Source organism: Ursus americanus, chromosome 23 (genome assembly GCF_024610735.1).
Source record: "Ursus americanus isolate L20-20 chromosome 23, mUrsAme1.1.p, whole genome shotgun sequence".
Lineage (NCBI taxonomy): Eukaryota > Metazoa > Chordata > Mammalia > Carnivora > Ursidae > Ursus > Ursus americanus.
Genome location: NC_142149.1, coordinates 21441308 through 21461769, shown reverse-complemented (window position 1 = coordinate 21461769; position 20462 = coordinate 21441308). Strand labels below are relative to the sequence as shown.

The following is a 20462-nucleotide window of genomic DNA, read 5'->3' as shown; positions in this document are numbered from 1 at the left end:
TCCAGCTCGCTGTCTTCTCCTTCCCTCCGGCCCACACGACTCACACAGATGAGCTGAACAAAGGTAGGTGAGGCTGAGAATTGGTTTATTAAGAATGTCCCTTGCTACCCTCCCACCTTAAAATAGTTGTCAATATCAAAAGAAACACAGGCCACGCAAGTCCGAGGTTGGAGTCCCAGCATAGCACCCCTGCACCCCAGGGAGGGCCAAGGGGGCAGGGAGAGAACAAGAATCCAGACTCCCTGCTCCAATCACAGAGACTGCCTTTGGATGGAAAGTTTCTGGAGCTCCACATTCTATCCTTGTGGAGCAGGAATGTGCTGGCAGCTCGCAGGGGTCACCTCTACTGGGGTGCTGATAGAGCACGGCCCCGGCCTGCCTCTGGGGAAGCCAGGAACCAGACGCAGCCACAGGCCTTCTCCCCTACTCCCTCAGATTGCCCCCCTCCCTCCCCAAGGTCCAGGCTGTGACAAAGGGGCTTAGCAGGTGGGGCACTGGGGGAGGGGGGAGGCCAACCAAGCCAAGGCGAGGAGACAGACAGGAAGGCTGGAGAGGCCCACAGGATCCCTGTGGCCCTTCCTCCCTCTGCCTCCTGAGAGGCTGGTTCTGGAGGGTGACTTGAGCTGTGTGTGGGTCCTCTGAGATTTGGAGGACTGTAAAGTGGGGGCAACGGAGACAGGAACACACACATGCCGTCCGGACACCTGTACCCCGCCGAGCCAGAGCTTGAGGGTGTCCTGGCTCTCTGCCTGGCCTGGGGCTCTGTGCAGAGCTGGTGCTCAATGGATAGCTGTTGGTGGTAACTTGATCCCCCATTTTTCTCCAACCTCCCCCCACTGCGTGGTACACTCATGGCACTCCCACTCCCCTCACACCCCGTCAATGCACACTGCCCTAACCCACACTCACCCGCTCGTCCTGCAACACACTTTCAAACCACTCACGCCCCACCCCACTCTCTACACATGCTCACACACACGGTCCCACCCAGCATCCCACACCCTCCGGCCCTCGCCCACCACCCTGCCACTTCTGCACTCAGTCTACGCACACTCCCTTCCACACGCATGTGCACGCTCCTCATCAGAACAGCGGCAGAGGAGCCAGGAGGACTCCTGTCCTGGGCTCTCTGGGGTTCTGGCCCCGCTGAAGGGGGAATGCAGTGAGGTCTCCTGGGGGTCTGGCTGAGGCAAGAGTCCGGATGAGACCACTCTTCAGTCCCAGCAGCTTGGTCCCTCAAGGTCCCACAGGGAGGAGACCTGCTGTGGACCCCGGGCAGCCAAAACCCAAGAGTCTACTGCCACCTAGTGGTGCCCTGAAGGAGGGCAGGGGATAACAGAAGGGGACCCCACTGTGTCCCCAAAGGCCTGTGGGACCTGGTCTCCCAGCTAGACAGACAGCTGTGGGGACCCCCCCAGGTGTTGCGGGGATGTAGGGAAGAGGCCGATGGGGAGGCAGGGGCAGCCCTCCTCTTGGTGGAGCTAAGAGCACAGTTCCACTGCAGTTCTCCAGGAACCAGAGGCGCTGCCCATTCTCCAACCCCAGATGCTGACAGGCCAAGCCTGAACAGACTCCGAGACCTGGGAGGGCCATGTGGGGGCAAGCAAGGGGGTGGGCAGTTACGTGATTCTTGGCCCATACCCTTTATGTCCACGTTCAAGATGCTAAAAGGAAAAAATCATCTCAAGGATTCTGGGGAGAAGGGCAGCCAGCAGGGAGAGGGCAGGATCCCCGGTGAGGCAGACCCACTCCCAGGGCCTTCAGTCCAGCTTGAACTTGGCCTCTGATTCCTTCAGCAGATACAGGCTGTCATCTTCCAGAAAGCTGTGGGCAGAGGGAGGAGCCCACTGAGGTCTGGCTTTGAAGGCACCCCGTGGGGGAGAGCACAGGCAAGCCAGCAGGGGGTGACACCACGCAGAGGCCTCGGTCTCCTCCAAGGAGCAGGTGAGGGTGGGCACAAAGAAGGAGCCCGCTGGGCGGGGAGTAGCACCCACCTGAAGAAGAGCGCGTGCACGGGGATGGTGCTGATGTGCCAGATGGCGTGCGCATCCAGGACCCAGAAGAAAGGCGGGAAGTCGAGCAGCTCAAGCAGGGACAGGCCCTGCAGCAGCAGGACCACCACCAAGCACTTGCGCACGTGAGGCAGCCGCCGCCGGTTCCACAGGCACCAGGCCAGCCACCACACCACGTTCACCAGGCCTGCGTGCGGGTGGGGGTGGGGCGAGGCTCACTCCCTGTCCCCTTCTCCCCGCCCCCACCACAAAGCCTCCCCTAGTCTCATGCTCTTTGACCCCCCGGGCCATCTTCGGACTCTCCTCCCAGCCTCCCCTCTCTCACCCCAAATTCTTTCCCCTTCCCCTACCCTAAGGGCCCCTCTAGAACCTTCTCCAGGAACACCACCAAATCCCTACCTCCACCCCAGGCTAGCAGTTCTACACATGGTCCAGGCCCCCCCTTCCCCGCAACCCCCCGGGGCCTCAGTCCCTCCTCATGCCTCACCAATAGCCACATTGGCCGCCAGGTTGTAGCCATAGTCGAAGCGGACGAGGCTCAGGTAGGAGACATGCGCAGTCAGCAGCAGCAGCAGGAGGGCCCGGAAGGCACTGGCCACAGCCGGGTGCTGCAGCCCCACGGTCCTGCCCCGCCATCCAGGGTGGCTCAGTTGCAGGGTGGCCCGTGCCCAGGGCAGCATTCCCTAAGCATTCCTTCACCCTGACAGCAGTATGTGGAAGCGGCTGCCCTCCTCCCCGACCGCATCAGGCCGGCGGCGCGGGCCTCCATCCCCGCAGGCACCTGGGACCAAGGGCTACTGCTCCTTGGAAAGACCCAGGGCCCCTCGCTCTACCCCGGAGTCCCCACCCAGAACAGCCCTGAGGGTGTGCGTGTGTGTGTGTGTGTGTGCGCGCGCGCGCGCGCGCACGCGCTGGGGTGCAAGGCCCCGGGACAACAACCCCAGGGGTGGGCGAGGCGACCCGTTTCTGCCCCTGGTGCCTGATTTTGCCCCTGCAGGGGCCAAGACGGGCTCACCTGACACAGCACAGATAGATGGAGTGCAGGATGACGGTGGAGGCACAGAAGTAATCCATCTTCTGAGGACAGGGAGAGCTGCGTGAGGGGCCAGCATGGAGGGAGGGGGGAAGTGGGCAGGGCCCCAGAAGGACCCACCTGGGGGGACGGGGCAAGGCGGGGCGGCAGAGGCACAACCCCACTCTGACAGGGGAGTCCTGGGCCTCTGGGCGGGGGGCTGGTGTCTCGTCTCGTGCTCCCCTCTGCCTACTGCTGTTTCACTCCTGAATTTCACGCTCTGACCCTTGTATTCGCATTATACAACTTTTTAAAATGTATTCAGCAGCAAGGCTTTGGCGGCATCAGTGGAGGGGCCTGCCAGCACCCCAGAACGCCCGAGCGTGCCGCGGACTGCACAGCACAGTCTCGAGTCTGACAGCTGTGGGCCCAAGGCCAGGTGGCGCCCTTACTGGCTGGGTGACCCTGGGCCAGAGATTCTGCCTTTCCAAGGTTCAGCGGCCTCACGCGTCCAGAGCCAATCATCACACCGGCCTCACAAGGGTCAAGGGAGGCTCAGGTGCATGCAGAGGTTGAAAATGCCCAGCACAGAGCAAGGGCTCTGTAAACGGAGTCCCTAGGAACCCTAAGAGCCAGCCCCCACCCCCTGTGGCTCCTCTGGGGCTGTCCCGAACAGGAGGGGGAGCGGAGGGGCGCTCACCTCTGTGAGGTCCGTGTCCTTGGTGTGGAAGACTGTGGACCAGAACCAAGCATTGAGGGAGACCTGCAGGGAGCGGCTGGTAAGCCTGGGGTCCTGAGGTGGGAAGAGCCCTAGAGCACTCACAGGAGTCCCCCTTCGGGGAAGGGGCTCTGTGGCGCAGAGGAACATGCTTCCCCTTGCCCCTGGAGCACACGGAGCAAACCTGTGCCCTCGGCTTGCTCCCACCCTGAGCCCCCTAGGCCACAGGGGCTGCAGCCTCCACAGGTTCCGGCCTGGCCAGGGAACCAGTTCCGGCACAGCCAAGTTCCCTGCTTACTCAATCGCTAAGACAACAGCCCCCGGGGGGGCCTCGCCTCCTCCCCTAACCGGCAGGTGATGACAGCCCCACCCGGGCCAGGGGAGCCAGTGACCTCAGCCTCTGGGGGCGGGAATGAGGTGGGTGGGGTGGAGGGGCTCGAGCCAGCTTGGGGTGTGTCCTGAGCAAAGCAAGCAAGGGAGGGAGGGCCGATTCCACTGGGGCCAAGTCTCTAAGGAGGAGGCTGGCCAACGGAGCCCAGCTTCCTCCTGGGTGGGCCGGCCCAACCCGCCCGACCAGTGTCTGCTGCTCCGAAGCACTGGGAGGAGCGGAAGGCTGAAGGGGCAGTGGTGGGCAAGGGTCCAGGAGCACGTCTGGGGCCTTCTCGCTGGAAATTAACTGCAAGGAGATAGTGCAAAACATCTTGCAAAGGAGTCCTAGACCTCGTGGAAGTTGGAGGCCCAAATCACTGAAAGAAGGGTGGGCTCGGGTAGAGGTTCCTACACTGGGCTGGGACACCAGTGACAATGGGTCAAGGGGAAAAACTGGCAGCCAGGCCTGTATGGCCTGGGATGCACGGGAGATAGGGAGGGATGCCTGGGGAGGGGTAGGAGGTAGGAAGTGGTGGTGGGGGGACAAGCCTGCCTGAGATGGGTAAAGGCCAGGAGCTGCTCATTTGGGTCCAGGACAGCAGGAAAACTGGCCAGGCGCGGGACAGAGGAAGCAGGGAAGAACCTCTCCGTCCAGTCCCCCAGCAGCCCGGTTCCCTACTGCAGGCCCAAAGGGGCTTATGAGAGCACGGGAAAAGCAAAGGGGTGGAGGCAGGCCAGGCTCTGTGCAAAGGCAGTCAGCATTAGCGGTCTCTGAGCTCAGGTAGCCCCATGCAAGCCTGTCCAGCCTGGGTCTTAGGCTGAGTCTCTCCACTTACGGTCCTCATGACCTGGACAAAGGCCCTGCCCTGTGGGCCTGAGCTTCCCTGTGACTACTCGGAGGCTAGCCTAAGTGATCCTTCCTCCCTCTCCAGCCCCGACAGCAGGTGATTATTCTAGGTCAGGCTGCTTGCTCTTTTGAAGACGGCCATCCACTCCCATCCCTGGTGCCGCTCCTTCCCCAGAGATGGTACATGAGGCATGGTCCGGAGGCTGGAGGACGGGACAGAATGGGGTGGCTTCTCAGACACTGCTCGCACGAAGTCTACGACGCTCAGGGTCAGTGTGGGGAGAGGGGCAGACTTGGGGCTGGAGGCAGGGCCTGGAGATCACATGCGCCAGGTCTCCGGGGCAGGCCAGGAATAGGGACACCCTCGGGGAGGAGAGTGGCCCTGGAGCCAGTAGGAGAGGGAGGTGGAGGGGAAGGCCACTGGGACTGGCAGCCAACCAGGCCTCCTTGTCATCCACAGCAGGAAAGGAGAGGTGACAAGAGGACTGAGCTAAGTGGTGGCTCCAACACTGGAAGCGGGGGTGGGGGGCAGCGCAGGGCCTGGGCTTAGCTCTATGGGGCAGAGTGGGAGCTGCCTGGTCCCCTGTTCACCTGCCTCCCCGGGGTGCATTCCACTTACATGGACCCACCTGAAGCCTGGACTCTGAACCCCTGAAAAGTCCCCTCTCCCCTGGGCGGTGTCCCATTATGAGGGACTCATCTTCTGACCCTCTCCTCAGACTTGGGAGGTAAGTGTCATTAAGAATGCAGGCCCCCAGGTCAGAGGGCCTGGGTTCAAATCCTGACCCTGCAATTCCCATGTGTCCTTGGGCAAGTTATTTAGCCTTGCAGTGCCCCTGTTTTCTCATCTGTAAAATGGGAATAATCATAGTGTTCACAAGGATTTAATGAGCCATACGAGAGCAGTGTACAGCCCAGGACAGGGCAAAACATGACGTGTTCTACTTCCCAATTTGTTGACCAGAATGGGGCCCTCACATCTCTCCACAGACCCGAGGCCAAAGAGGTCAAGTCTGCCTCCCACTCTCCCCGAAGGCCAAAGAAGTCCAGGTGGAGAAAAGAGAAGGTCTCCCCCTGGCGGCCTAGGCCCACCCCACCTCACACGGGGGGCAGAAGGTCCACAGCCTCCATAGTAAGATGGACCCCGGGTTCAAGTTCTGCCTCCGTCCGGAAATCGCTGTGTGATCTTGAACCAATAAAATCTCTGAGTCTCAGCTGTCTCATCTACCGAAGGGGGTTCATCCTAACACCCACTGCGGAAGAGGGTCCTCAAGATGATGCCTGCAGAATGCCTGGCAAAAAGAAGCTGTAAACGGGGGCTGCTACGCTGCCGGGCACACAGTAGGTCTCCCACGAAGGGCAGTTTCCCCCCGGGATTCACTGAAGAGATACTATTTCTCTTCACGTGCAGTGTGCAATCAAGACTCAAGCGAAGGGGACAGACGGACGAGGAAGGAAGGGAGAGGCTCCAAGACACAAGTGTGTGGCTGCTCCTGGACTCCTCAGCCAAGCTTGAGTCAAAGCCCCCCCCCCCCCCCCGCCCCATGGTAACTGGCCAATCAGACGGGCCTGGAGGGCGCCCGGGCTGCCCAGCAGGCACCAGGAGCTTTGTGTAAACACGGAGGAAAGGGGGAGGCCAGGGGCAGGGTGCCAACGAGGGTGGAAATGGAGGGGGACAGGGAAGGCTGGGTGAGGGACAGCAGGAGGCTGTTTCAGTCTGTTGGAAAATAAGAAAATTGAGACAAAAATATCGCAGCCGTGAAACTGGTTGGATGCCAAATGAGCCAGATCTGTCAGGAATTCGACCCCAGTGCTAAGCCCCAGTGCTTGGGGCTGTCACTGACACCGTGGCGGTGGGGACATGTGGGTCTTTAAATAGCTCGGTGTCTCAGAAGTGGGGGAGGCAGAATGTTAAATATGACGCCTGCTGCCATCCTGGCCCCCCCTCCCCAGAGGCCACCGTGTCTCACCCCTGCCTCAGGCAGGGCAACCCTGCCCCCACTTCACTCCTGAGAGCGAAGAGGGGAAGAGGCGGATGGAGATGGGAGGAAGATAGCTTTTTCCACCATCAAAAAGGATTTCTTGATTTCCTGCCATTGCCTGTTGCACTGGCTCTTGTCTGACCAGTGGGAAGTCCTTCCTGAAGTCTAACCATCATTCTGCCATAGGCTCAACCTGTCTCTTCTCGTGGTTTCCGCAGCAGAGGGAGAACACAGTCCTCACCTGCATCAATCATCCCGCAGAGACAGTTTGGGCTCCCCTGGCACCCTCACTCTCTCACCTCTACTTCTGAGGACCTTTCCTTACTGGACCAAGGGTGGGGAACTGGTTTGGGCTCCTGGCTTTGCAGAGAGCAGAGCCCCCCAGTTTCCAGAAGTCAAAGATCTGTGCCGTGCAGAGCTTTGGCAGGCTCACCCAAAGCCTGGCTGATGCCCAGCCCGAGCCGGGTCGGATGTCAAGGCAGAGAAGACTCTCTCGTGCCAAAGCTTCATCAGCTCTGCTGGGGCAGGGTCTCCTCACTTCCAGAGAGACAACTCTCCCAAGACTTAACCTGGGAAAGGCCTTCCTATCCTATCCCAACAGAAATCAGGAGCCCCACTCGCTCCAGAAGACCCAGCCCAAGACAAAGTCCATCGCCACACCCTCCATTCAGCTCAGGCTCCCTTCCTCCTGTAAACACAGGCGCTCGGGACTAAAGATCGGGCGTAAAGATCAAGTGTAAAATCAAAGAGAGTGTGTGGGCACCGAGACTCGGTCCCTCGAGGACCTAGTGCCAGCATGTGGGGTTCCATATTCTAGAACCCCATATCCAGTAGGCTGTCTTCAGGCACAGCCCCTTGGTATCTGCCCTCTCTCAACCTAACCTCTCCCGCTCTGTCCTTAAGGGTCCTCAGCCGACTGGACTGCGGGGTACCAGGAGGCCTGACCCTCACCAAGAAGGAAGCTGAGTGGCAGATACCAGGGAGACGAAAGACCCAAGAATCAGGGAGATCAAGACGAGAGTTGTAACGTGACCAGCGGCAAAGGCTGGGACCCTCTGAGGTCCCCCAGACCCATGGGTCTATCCAAGGAGGCGCTCAGCTCTGTTCAGAGAGTTCAGGCCGGGCTGTCCAGTGCTCTCTAGCAGGGGTGGGGGCGGGGGGCTGCAGGCCATGGGCCCAGACAACAGTGACCCTGGAAGAACCTCAAGGGAAAGGAGACAGGTGTACGCTCCTCACTTTCTCTGCCCTTCCTGCTTTCGTGGCCGGGACCAACCTCCCTCCTCGGAGAGAGGCCTAAACAGGAAGTGGTGGTTCTATGCCACCCATGCCCAGGACAGGGTATGCGGATGCCAAGTCCCTGCTTACACAAGAGTCCCTGCCCCTCAGCACTTGGGGCCTCTCTGTGCCACCTTATCTCCCTCTAGTCCCCTTCATCCAGCCACACTACCTTACCTCCCTCTAGTCCCCTTCATCCAGCCACACTGGGGCCAGGCCGACCTTTCCAAGGCTGCCTGTGGAGGTCCCACCTCTTCCACCTCCCACCCTTCGCTCCTGCTGTGCCCTGAGCCTGAGATGCAGAAATCCAACCTCCTCTCCCCTCATCTGCATGCATTTAAGCCTGATCAGGCCCGTGAGTCGCTGAGGGAGCCTCTCTTCCTCTCTGGGACAGACTTCTCCGACAGACTTCTCCATTTAGAGGACGCGGTCCCCCTCCCGACCTTACTGCTCCCAGGGCTCTGCCTACATTCGGCCTCTTGGCCCAGCTGGACTTGCACCTCCCCCGTGGCTCAGCATCTTGGGGCAGGGGCCTCAGTTCCCACCAGTGCTGACCCCTGTCTCTACCCACAGCAAATGCTCAACAGACATTTACCAGTCTATGGAGACAGCCCAGAAAAGGAGCTAAGGGCTCTTACAGCCCTGGAGCCAGTCCTGGACGCCAACCTGTCTCCGCCAGTCACTAACTTGTGAGGGGCTGACTCTGGACAAGGCTTTTCCCCTCTGAGCCTTACTCAGAGCTCGCAGTGGTATTATGAGGATTGAATGAGAAAATATATGTAGAGTACTTAGGACAATGCCTATTATGTAATTCATAACACTTACCATTAATATTTGTTAAATAGAAAAGATTAGGGAGGGTTGACATTTCCCAGAGGTTTAACAGCCTCCCCCCTTCCCTCCTTCCAATCCCTGTCAGGACCCTAAGTCTGAGGCTCGGCCTGGACTTCTCAGCACCCCCATGCTACCAGTTGTCCTAAGGTCCTCAGAGACCTTGGGGTGGCCAGATCCAGGGGCGTCCTTCAGTTCTCGTCACTGTCTAGCACAATTCCAGGGAACGGCCTACCCGTTCCTTCCTGTTCCTGTCCCGGGGCTTCCCAACCACACAATATCCCAGTTTTCCACCTATCCCTCCAGCCACTGCAGTCTCTCTTGCTGGCTCATCGTCCTCTGTCTAACCTTTATGCTTTGGGGGCCCCTTGGGGCGCCATCCTAGACCCCTTCTCCTCCCTACTGCTGAGGCTCGTCAGCACAGTCAAGATGGCAAGAGTGCAGACTCTGGAGCCGGATGCCTGGGTTCAATCCCTGGCTCCTAGGGCAAGTTACTTTACCTTTTCAGTCCTTGGTTTCCATCTGGAAACTCCGGATAATAATACCACCCATCTCTCCAACGCTTGTGGCTTCCTGATGCTTGGAGAGTCCAGATCTAAAGTGTGGGCTGGCCTCATTCACTGCCCACCTGCCCACCGGTCTCGAACCCACTCCCTGACTTCCTGTACGGCAGGCCTCCCGGCCTTTCAAGGTTCCCTCCCTCTTCTGCCTGTGCACATTCCACACCTTCCGCGAAGATGACGCCTCCTACTCTCCCTGAATTCACCCAGCTAACACTCATGGATCATGCCAATCCTACTTCAAAGGCCCCTTCCTCAGGGAAGCCTTCCCTGACTGCCCGGTACAGGTCTGGTCTAGTGCTCCCTCTCATGCCCCTACAGCACATCTCCTCCACTGTACTTTTCCAGACTTGTACTTTCACATTCAATTGTGTGTGCCTGTGTGGTGGTGACCGGAGGGTAGGAGCCTGTTTCGTTTTGTTTTTTAAAGTAAGCTCTACACCCAGCGTGGGGTTTGCACTCATGACCGTGAGATAGAGTCCCACGCTCTCCGGCTGAGCCAGCCAGACGCCCCGTCTGCTTTCATATACTTTTGGAGTATATACCCAGCAAAGCGCTGGCGCATAGGAGGTGCTCAATGCATGGACGGATGGCCGCTTCGGTGGCAGGCAGGTGAGTGAGCACAGAAGTTTCCCTAAGGCTTAGGGTGGGGGCTCTGATTGCAACCTCTTACGCGCACACCCTTGCCAAGGTGGTCACAGCTCAGAGCTGTACCCTAGTCCACGCGTCTCACACAATCCCAGGCCCTCGATGCTGGCTCCTCTGACCAGTCACACTGTGAAGCTCAGAGCCCTCTCTGGATACTCACACGGAACATACTTCAGTTTCTCAGGGATGGTCTAGGACCAGGCTGAGCTCTACATGGAGTCCTGTGGCTGCTGTATGTCCAGGCCTGGGCTGGGGCTGAGGGTGCTTTGCGTAGTCCAGAAGGGCCCCTACCAGCACGCTCCCCACCACCCATCTCCCTTTGCTTGTAAATGTCCTATTGGGTCTCTTAGTGGCTTCCTCCCTCAGGACAAAAACGTTTCCCTCCTCCGTGCCTTCTTCCTTCCCTCCCAAACGGCCTGGTCTAGGACTCTGCTAGGGAGGTAAGGTCTGATTCAGCACCTTTCCTGTTTTCTCCCTAGGCCTGACCCCCCCGCCCCGAGCTGCAGTTTTAGACCTGGAAAACACTGGGGAAGGCAGATGAAGGGTAGTCCTGTCGGGTGAGAGTGGGGGTCGAAGAGTTCCTCCTTCCTAGATGAGGGCGTAGAGCAGGAGTCCTGCCCAGGTACCTACCCAGGCGAAGGCCACACAGGTGGGGTACATGGGGGAGGAGGCCGGCACAGACGTGTGGTAGCGGCAGAGCATCACCAGGCTGGCCAGACCGTTGAGGAAAGAGGCCATGGCAGAAGCTGGCTCTTGGAAGAACAGGAACCGGGAGAAGGGCCACTGAAAAGGGAGCACATGGAGGGGGCCTGAGGGGCAAGCAACCCCCAGCCAGCCCGACCTGCTTTTCCGTGATATGCCACATCAACGGGCCTTCAGCTGGTTCCTTAGCTCTGGACCTCGGCCAAAACCTCGGGTACAGTCCCTCTTTGGGTCCGTGAGCTCTCCTCCAGTCCCTAGCTGAAGGTCCTCCCTCTGTCCTGGCCAGCATTCATAGCACCGTAAACCTGGTCTCTGGGAAGACCAGGTGGGCCAGTGTAGATGGCTCAGTATGGCCTGGTTGAAATAGCATAGACTTGCCATCCAGAAAAAAGAGGTCCTAATATACTCCTCCTCTACCACTGACCACGGGCCTCTGAGCCTCCGCTTACCCTGACAAACTGGGGAGAATAATTTTGGCCAACCTCAATAGTCTAGAACAAGGTCACATTGGTTGAAAAAGCACTGGCAGGGGAAGGGGTAATGGGGTGACAGGCATTAAGGAGGGCACGGGATGTGATGAGCACTGGGTGTTATATGCAACCGATGAATCACTGACCTCTCTACATCTGAAACTAGTGATGTACTCTATGTTGGCTAATTGAATTTAAATTAAAAAAAAAAAAGCACTAGCAGTCTGAGGGGGTATTACTATTTTAATCCAGACTACTGCTGAAGCAGCAAAAGAAAGCATGCTGTCAGGGGTCAGGAAATTCATCCTGTAGCAAGGTGAACGTTCAGCCACCCTAAGAAGTCCACCACCACTCTCTGAGATCACACAGCTTCCCAGATCTTGTTACTCCAAATCCAGAGCCAGGACACACTGGTTCCAAGTGATTATATGAAAACCAGCAGCTTCTGAGAACAGGCACTGCCCCAAACACACACCCATCACGCCATAGCTCAGACTGCTTGGCAGTGTGGTTGGACTCGGGGGTATCTTTCTCCTGCTACACTGTCACCATGTACCTCCAACCTGACCCTCCAACTCACCTTGCCATGGAACTGAGGCACTTTGTGACCTTCCTTGAGGTAGAGGCCAACAGTGACCCACATACACTCATACTTACAGTCGTCCTGACAGGTCCAGCCTGAAACAGAGAAAGGGGACCTGGTGAACTCCCCATCACGGCAGGCACAGAGAGAGCTCAAATGGGACCCACACTCAACTGCGGACTAGGAGGGCCTGCAGGATGGAGAACCAGATGAAATCTCAAAATTCTAGCTTCTCACTTGGGTGTATGAGAGAGGATAGGCCACATACATAAAGGAAAGTTACGTGCGTGTGTGCGTGTGTTTTAGGGGATGGAGGTGTGCAGTGAGCAGAGACCGTTTCTTCTCTTCTCCTTCCACCAAGATGGGAACTTTGGTATCTGATGGACTCATCAATGGATAGCTGGGTTTATGTTTGCTCTTGCTGAACATAGGCTTTGCTCTCACTCACCAGGGAGGTACTCTTGCCATCTTACCCCCTCCTATGAAAATGAAGCCAAATTCTCCACTCTGACTTTTGAGGTCCCAAATTGCTTTTCCAACTTTATTTCCCATACTCCTTTTCATGCACCCTGCACCCTGCTCCCTGAGTAAACCAAGCTACCGGAGATGCTCACATCTGCCCAGGGCCTCCATTCTCTTTGTTCCCTCTGGAATGCGAAGGGATAGTAAAGAGCACAAACTTGTAGTCAGACAGGCCAGAACTGGAAACTCCACTTTACTACTTTCTGACTGTGTGACTTAGGGCAGGGCACTTAACCTCTCCAAGTTTCCCCATTGTAAAATTGCGTTAAAGGAAACTGCCTTTAAAGGGTTGTGAAAATTACCCGACCTACTATGACACCTGTAACACATCAGGTGACCACTATGGCCACAGGTCCAAATTCAGTGTATTCACCCTGAAGCCCTTCCTTCACAGAATGGTCCAAGATGATCACTGCCCCTACCCTCTCAAAGCCAGAAACGGTTCCTTCCTCCCCCGTATGCTCCGATTGCTTGACCTAAGGGTCCTTTAGGACTCAAACCGTCGACTTCCTTGGGCTGGAGAAGGCTAATGTCCCCGTGAAGACCGTGACCCCGAAAGGCAGGACACTGGGTCCTATTTCAGTGGCATTCTAGGGCCAGTACCCAGGAGTATTAAATAAATACCTAATTGAAAAAATAAAAAGTAAGTAAGACTGGCTGATGCCGCTCTAATCACCCTGGGGCTCCATTCACATTCATAACGGACACCCGGGGAAACGAAGGTTCAGAAGTGGTTGAGGGGCGCAAGGGGCGGAGCCGAGGCCGAGGGGCGGGGCTTGACGCGGGGTGGGGCTTACCTGCCAGACTCATGTAGATTGGCTGGCGGGAGCGGAAGTGCCTCAGTGAGCCCCCCGAGCAGTTCCGCTCCTCGCACCGATGCACGCAGTCGCGGTACACCGGCTCGCGGTCGCCCTGGGAGCCGCTTGCTAGCGCGGCTGCCCCAGCGAGCAGCACTAGCCGCGCCGTCCGCCCGGCCATCCCTTCAACCTGGCCCTCCGCCGGCGGAGGAGCTTAGGAGTCTTCACTTCCGGAGTAACCGGAAGTTCCGTGTGTTCTTTATTCTGCTCTCCGGTGACGTCCACCCACTTTAAATAAAAGTGCCCGGATTTCTGTGGGCGCCTGCCCCGCCCCTCGTCTTAACTGTCATCTCCATATATCGAGGCGACAGGGCTAAGGGAAGGGGGACGCAAGGTGGGTTAAGGAGCAAAATAAACTGGTCTTTTATCAACATGCGTCCTCTTTCTTCTCCATGCTCTCTTTATTTGAAATACAGTCATTTTTCTGTCACCAGCCCCGTCGAATTTCGCTTCCTAATATACGTGGATCTGCCCACTTCTCTCCATCTCCATTGGCACCACCCTGGGTAAAGACATCATCATCTGTCCCCGAGACAGTCGCAGTAGCCCCTTTACGAGTCTCCCTGCCCCTACTTTTGTCCCCATCGACTCCGCGTTCCGTTAAATTCAAATCGGACCCTGTGACTTTTCTTCTTAAATTCTTTACTGGCTCCCAATGACCTCAGGATAAAATCACAACTCCACAAGCCCCGCATGATCTGGCCCCTGCGCCATGACCCAAGGGGCCATGTTTCTCAACCCTCCTGGCTTTGCCTCGTCTGTATCACTCATACTCTCACGCCTGCTTATTCTTCTAGTCTCAATTTAAACACCATTTCTGAGGCTGGTAACACCTGGAGCGTGATGTAAGATAAAAGTGGTATGCTTTCCCCAAGCGGGGTAGGGACCTCTGCTGTCTTGATTACCACTCTTCCAGCACTAACAGAACTTGGCTCATGGTAGGCACTAAGAACTCATTTCTTTTTTTTTCTTTTTCTTTTTTTTTTAAATGAATGAACAACGTTAATTCAATGTAAGAATTTGGGTGCTAAATCCAGGGCCGTCAAATCACCAACCTGGTACAGACCACACTGAGATAGGAGAGGTGTTAATATTTCAAAGAAAAACAAGAAGAGAACCTTTGCGAATAGGATACTTGCTCTAATTTCCATCCCCTCCTCCCTACAGCACTGCCAGGACACACACACATACCCATTTCATCGAAGCATTGAAGCCTTGTAGCTAGATGCCTAATTAGTGTGTGTGCATTAATGACAGTCTTTCCTCCTCTCTCACTTCCATCCCGGGTCAACTTTTCCTTTTTATATTGAGAAGTGGAATGAACAAGAAGTAAAATTGGATTCCATTTACTTATTTAGCAAACATTTCCTGAGTTCTTAGCTCTAGCACCGTGCTAGGCAAGACACAACTCCAGGAGGCACCATTCATATTGTATTTTCTGTGAATAGCGCTCAGGGGTGCACCATCCATATTGTATTTTCCGTGAACTGTTCCTCTTCAAGTTAAATATAACATGAATAGGATCTCCTGGAGTTGAGCACCCAGTTGATAATGATTGGGAAGCTGAAAGTAACAAAACAACCGCCCAGCCCTCCAGGAGCTGACCAGAAGCAATCTAGTGCTAATACTACTTTGCATCTGATAGATCAGTCTTTTTCCACTACATTATTTCATTTTGTCTTTACTATAATTCTGGGATCAAATTTTGAATGAGCATCCTCATTTATTTTTTTTTTAAGATTTTATTTATTTATTTATTTATTTGAGAGAGAGAGCATGAGCACAAGCGGCGGGGGGGGGGCTGTGGGGGGGAGGCAGAGGGAGAAGCAGACTCCCCACTGAGCAGGGAGCTCAACAACGCTCATGACCTGAACCAAAGGCAGACGCTCAACCGACTGAGCCACCCAGGAGCCCCATTGTGCATCTTCATGTAAAGATGAAGACGTTTAAAGGCACCTGGCTGGCTCTGTCGGTAGAGCATGCGACTCTCTCTTTCTTTCCTTTTTTTTTTTTTTTTTTTTAAGATTTTATTTATTCGACAGGATAGAGACAGCCATCGAGAGAGGGAACACAAGCAGGCGGAGTAGGAGAGGAAGAAGCAGGCTCACAGTGGAGGAGCCCGACGTGGGGCTCGATCCCGCAACGCCGGGATCACGCCCTGAGCCGAAGGCAGACGCTCAACCGCTGTGCCACCCAGACGCCCCCCCTTTTTTTTTTTTTTTTAAGATTTTATTTTTAAGTAATCTCTACACCCAGCATCGGGCTTGAACTTAGAACTCTGAGATCAAGAGTTGCAGGCTTGATCTCTGGGTGGTAAGTTTGAGCTCCATGTTGGGTGCAGAGATTACTTAAAAATAAAATCTTTTTTTTTTTTTTTAGATTTTGTTTATTTATTTCAGAGAGAAAGAGAGAGTGAGCAAGCACGCAAGCATGAGCAGGGGGAGGGTTAGAGGGAGAAGCAGACTCCCTGCTGAGCAGGGAGCCAGCCCTGGGGCTCCATCCCAGGACCCTGGGATCATGTGACCTGAGCCAAAGGCAGAGGCTTAACTGACTGGGCCACCCGGGAGCCCCAAAAATAAAATCTTAAAAAAAGATGAGGAAAGTTAGAATAAAAGAGGATAAAATCCTAACAAAGCAGAATTCTCCCTTTGAGAGAACTCCGAGGTAGAGACAGGAGACAGGGCTCTTCCAAAACCTTTAAGTTTCCAGTTTTGGAGGCCTCACCCTATATTACATCAAACATTAAAAACAAAGGGAAAATGTAAAAAGAACAATTTCAGGTAGTCACATGTGTAGAGTTACATAATTGCATAATGTAAATACGCAGAGGGGTAAGGGCATGCGGAGGGAGAAGAAGGCTACTTTGGATTGGGTGGTCAGAGAAGGCCTTTCTGAGAACATGACATTTGAGCTGAAACCTATGTGACCAGAAGGAACCGGTCATGCTAACACCTGGGGGCAGATTGTTCTAGGCAGAAGGAACAGGCAGTGCAAAGGCCCTAAGGCAGGAACAAATTTGGCATCTTTGGAAAACAGAAAAGAAGCTCATGTGGCTGGAAGGCTATGAGACTGAAGTGACAGCCAGAGAGTAAATTGTGCCAGGTCTCGGGTCACAGTCAAGAGTTTAGGCAATGGGAAGCCATCGTGAAATGTTTTAGAACATGAACAAATGAAACTTAGGTTTAAAACATTTACTTTGAGTGGGACGCCTCGGTGGCTCAGTCGTTAAGTGGCTGCCTTGGGCTCAGGTCATGATCCCGGGGTCCTGGGATTGAGTCCTACATTAGGCTCCCTGCTCAGCTAGGTGTCTGCTTCTCCTTCTCCCTCTCTGTGTTCTCTCTCTCTCTCTGTCGGTCTCTCTCTCAAATAAATAAATAAAATCTTTAAAAACAACAACAACAAAACATTTACTTTGGCTGCTCTCAGAAAAGGAGGGGGTAGGGTTGAAAGAGGGCAAGAGCAACACACGGGAGATCGGAGGCTGGTGCTTTCACCCAGAGAAGACCTGATAGAGGCTTAGCTGAGCCGGTGGTAGAGGTGGGAAAAGCACAGATGTATTGGAAGAGGAATCGATAGATCTGAGAACGACTGGATGTAAAAGGCAAAAAGAGGAATCATTAACACGGGTCCAGTGAATGAAGTCATCTGAAACTGGAATTGTCGCCCCAAATCTGGACTTCGTGATTGCCACAGTTTTATGCTGCTGGAAACTTCCAAGCCTTCTCTTCCCCAAATTAAAAGCCAGAGGCAAGAGGGTCCTCCTTTGCACCCCAGGAGTCTGGATCTCCAGCAGCAAGCCAAGGGAGTCTGGCGTCCTGAGGGCTGCATAGAGCAGGAAAACTTAGTGTTTGTGAAACAGAGAATCTGGAATCTGGCAGAGGGTTGGCTCAGTGGGGCTTTCAAGGGATAAGCGTGGGGTTGAAGGAGTTACTGCTCCCACACTGAAGTCGAAAACATCACGACCAGGAACTCTTCAGTCCAACTCTCTCATATTTCAGACAGCAAAAGGAAGCCTTATACAAGGCCACACAGCACAGCTACTCTCTGATGAAAGATCCCTAGGTTAACTGAGCGCGTTAAGTGGCCAGCGCAAACACACTGACAGCACGGGACACAGGAACACAAAGCCTGGCGGTCTTGCATGTATGGGCCAGGAGGGAAGCCTTGTGTACTTCAGGCATTAAAGCCAGGTAAGGCTGAGGGCACTCGAATGCTCTTTGTCTTGACAAAGCAGTCTAGAGAGAGAGAAAGGCTCTCCCCAGGCCTTGGGCCTGCATTCCTGAGATGGGGTGAGAAAGGCTGAGGGAGGAGATCAGCAGGCCCAGGGTCAGCACGGCTGGTTATGTTGGTTTGGGCTCTGCTCTTTGCTACCCAGGGACTAGGCCAACCCTGGGCCTGGGAGCAGCTTCCTGCAGGCTAGGTAACAAGTGTTCTTACAAGGCCACCTTTAGAAGGGCAGATTTTCTTTTCTTTTTTCTTTTTTTCTTTTCTTTTCTTTTCTTTTTTCTTTTCTTTTCTTTTTTTCTTTTTCTTTTTTCTTTTTTTTTTTTTTTTTAAAGATTTTATTTATTTGACACAGAGAGAGAGAGCACAAGCAGGGGGAACAGCAGGCAGAGGGAGAGGGAGAACCAGGCTTGCCACCAAACAGGGAGCCTGATGAGGGGCTCAGTCCCAGGACCCTGAGATCATGACCCGAGCCGAAGGCAGACGCTTAACCGACTGTGCCATCCAGGTGCCCCTAGAAAGGCAGATTTTCTTATCAGAAGCTTCCAAATTCCACTCTCCTGAGGCCCCAGGGAGGCCTTGTGCCTACTCTTGGGGGACTCCTTCCACTTAATCAATTCGCACAGATGCTTCCCCAGCAACTCACGGCCCAGACTCAAGGCCCTGTGGGGTAGGCCCCAGTTTGTGGCCTGGACCTCGGACTGTGGACCGTCACCTCCCTTTTTTTGTTTGTTTTCAGTCCTCTGACCCCAGGTTGGCTGATGAGGTAGGCAGAAGGGAGGAGACTCTGGTGCCAACAACACACACACACACACACACACACACACACACACACACACACACATATATGGGCCTCCTGTGTCCCCCAGTCTCAGTGGCTGGTCAATGATTGACTGGCATTTCACAGGCTGCTGGTTTCAGACCCCAGCCCGTTGACCCTTAGAGGTCACCTCCCTAGGCCAGAGCCCCATCGTGCGTCTTCAGTACCAGTGGCCTGGCCCTACACCCCTACCACCCACATGCCCAGGACCTCCCCGGGAGGGTCTCCTGTGGCAGCCCTCTGCCCCTGTGTTGGCTCTCCCCTCCCTCCTCCTGTCTCCCTCTCTGCAGGCCCCCCACCGGACCCTTCTGGCAAACTCTCAGGTTCCTCCAGCAGCCCCCTCCCTTCCCCCCTGAGGCCCCTCTCAACCTCTGTCCCTTAGACATCCTCTTCCCTTGGCTCTCCCGCCAGGCCCTGCTGGAGGGGCAGTTGAGGGGAGAAGCGAATCAGCAGCGCCCACCCCTGCCCCCCCCTCCTCTCCTCTTGTCAAACACCAGACAAGGTTTTTTCCCCTTCCTTCCCGGCTCTGAATGGGCTCATTCTCCTAGGAAGACTGGCCCCTCTCGAGCCTCCTCCCCGGGCGTGAGTTCTGACCCCGCTCCTCCCCCATCCCCACTCCCGGCCCCTGCTCCCGCTGGCCCCGCCTTCTCTGGGCAGCCCACTGGGACTGAGCACTGTCTCCAGTCCCGGGTCCCCCCCCCCCCCCCCGGGATTTGGGATGCAGAGAGGGTGTGCTTGCTGGCTGGGTGGGAGTTAGGGAGTGGGAGGACATGGGATCTCTGTGGGCAAAGGACTGGTAGTTACCTGGATATCTTGGACCCCCTTCTCTGGCTCCTCTTGGGGGGGGTGCTGGGGAGGGCTGGGGGAGGGTGGGTTCATAGTACCCTTGATTCGCAGCTCTGGAGCAGAATGCATGAATCTAAAGCCTTCTGGCTCAGTTTCCCTTAGTTCCCTTGGAATTTCAGGGTTGCTTTTATGCAAAATGGGGAAAGATGACATCCCTGTCCTTTGACATCCGAGGACTCAGTGAGATGAGGAGTGTGGCTCCAGGACAGACAGGGGCATGGAGGATGGGTCCAGTAAAGCACCTTCCAAGGCAGCTTTCCCGGCTGGACAAACCCTCCTAACACCAGGGCAGGGGAGGGTAGGACGGGGGTGGCGGTGGGGGGGGAAGGGACATCTCTAACGCTGACCCTGACACCTTGACGGTCTCGAGTCCTCCGGTGCCTGATCAGCAACTGGCTCTTGGAGCTAAGTCCAGCGTCTCCTCTGACGGCTGCGAGGCACCTTGACTAGGTCCCTGGGTTTGGGTTTGTGGTGGGTGAGGGAGATGGATTGGTTTTGGCTAGCTGTTCCCCTTTTCCCTCATTAGCCCTGAGACAGATAGTCCTCGGCAAATTGGTTAACTCATGCGAACGTCTTTTCCTTGACCCCATCCTCACGCTAATCCACTCCAACTCTAAGGCTAGAGAAAATAGGGGTATCGATGCCCATCCTGAAGGGCTGCTGTGGTGTCCCCCCACGCAGCAGCATTTCTTGAATGTTTGCAACTATTACCCAAGGAATAAATCCATTGTCTATCATCACCCAGGACACACATACCCGTACCCACACTAACATGTGATGAGCACGGTCATTTCTATTCCATTCTATTTCTTAAAAAAAAATAAAAAAAGCCTTGTCTTGATCATCTAAGTTGGTTTGATGACCGACCTTCCAAGAGAACCTACCCTGCAGCTTGCACATTGCTAGTTAGAACCAGAGGTGGACTTTTACTGTGGTGTTAAAGAAGGGTAAGTCTCAGGCCCCTCATTTGCATATGTGTATCTAATTTTGTGCTCGTAACTTTGTATTCCTTATCTTTTTTTTAACTCCTTTTTTTTCTAAAAGATTTTATTTATTTATTCGACAGAGATAGACAGCCAGCGAGAGAGGGAACACAAGCAGGGGGAGTGGGAGAGGAAGAAGCAGGTTCCCAGCGGAGGAGCCTGATGTGGGGCTCGACCCCAGAACGCCAGGATCAGGCCCTG

The 20462-nt window shown here is 55.2% G+C and overlaps 1 protein-coding gene across 3 annotated transcripts; it reads right to left on the bottom strand.

Annotated features, from left to right (window-relative positions):
• Nucleotides 1–68: 68 nt before the first annotated feature.
• On the bottom strand, nucleotides 69–13574 carry PGAP3 (post-GPI attachment to proteins phospholipase 3). Of its 3 annotated transcripts, none has more exons than XM_087854441.1 (8): nucleotides 13329–13564; nucleotides 12007–12104; nucleotides 10885–11037; nucleotides 3725–3787; nucleotides 3028–3086; nucleotides 2500–2636; nucleotides 1995–2199; nucleotides 69–1824 (listed from the first exon to the last, which is right to left on the bottom strand). In XM_087854441.1, the coding sequence occupies exons 1-8, from the start codon at nucleotides 13507–13509 to the stop codon at nucleotides 1761–1763; spliced, it is 960 nt and encodes a 319-aa protein (XP_087710567.1). In that variant the 5' UTR covers nucleotides 13510–13564; the 3' UTR covers nucleotides 69–1760. The 3 variants fall into 3 exon arrangements, with proteins under 3 accessions (XP_087710567.1, XP_045633716.2, XP_087710568.1); XM_045777760.2 differs by having other exon boundaries at nucleotides 3028–3089; nucleotides 13329–13563; XM_087854442.1 differs by lacking the exon at nucleotides 2500–2636 and having other exon boundaries at nucleotides 1995–2101; nucleotides 3028–3089; nucleotides 13329–13574.
• Between the last annotated feature and the right edge of the window lie 6888 nt (nucleotides 13575–20462).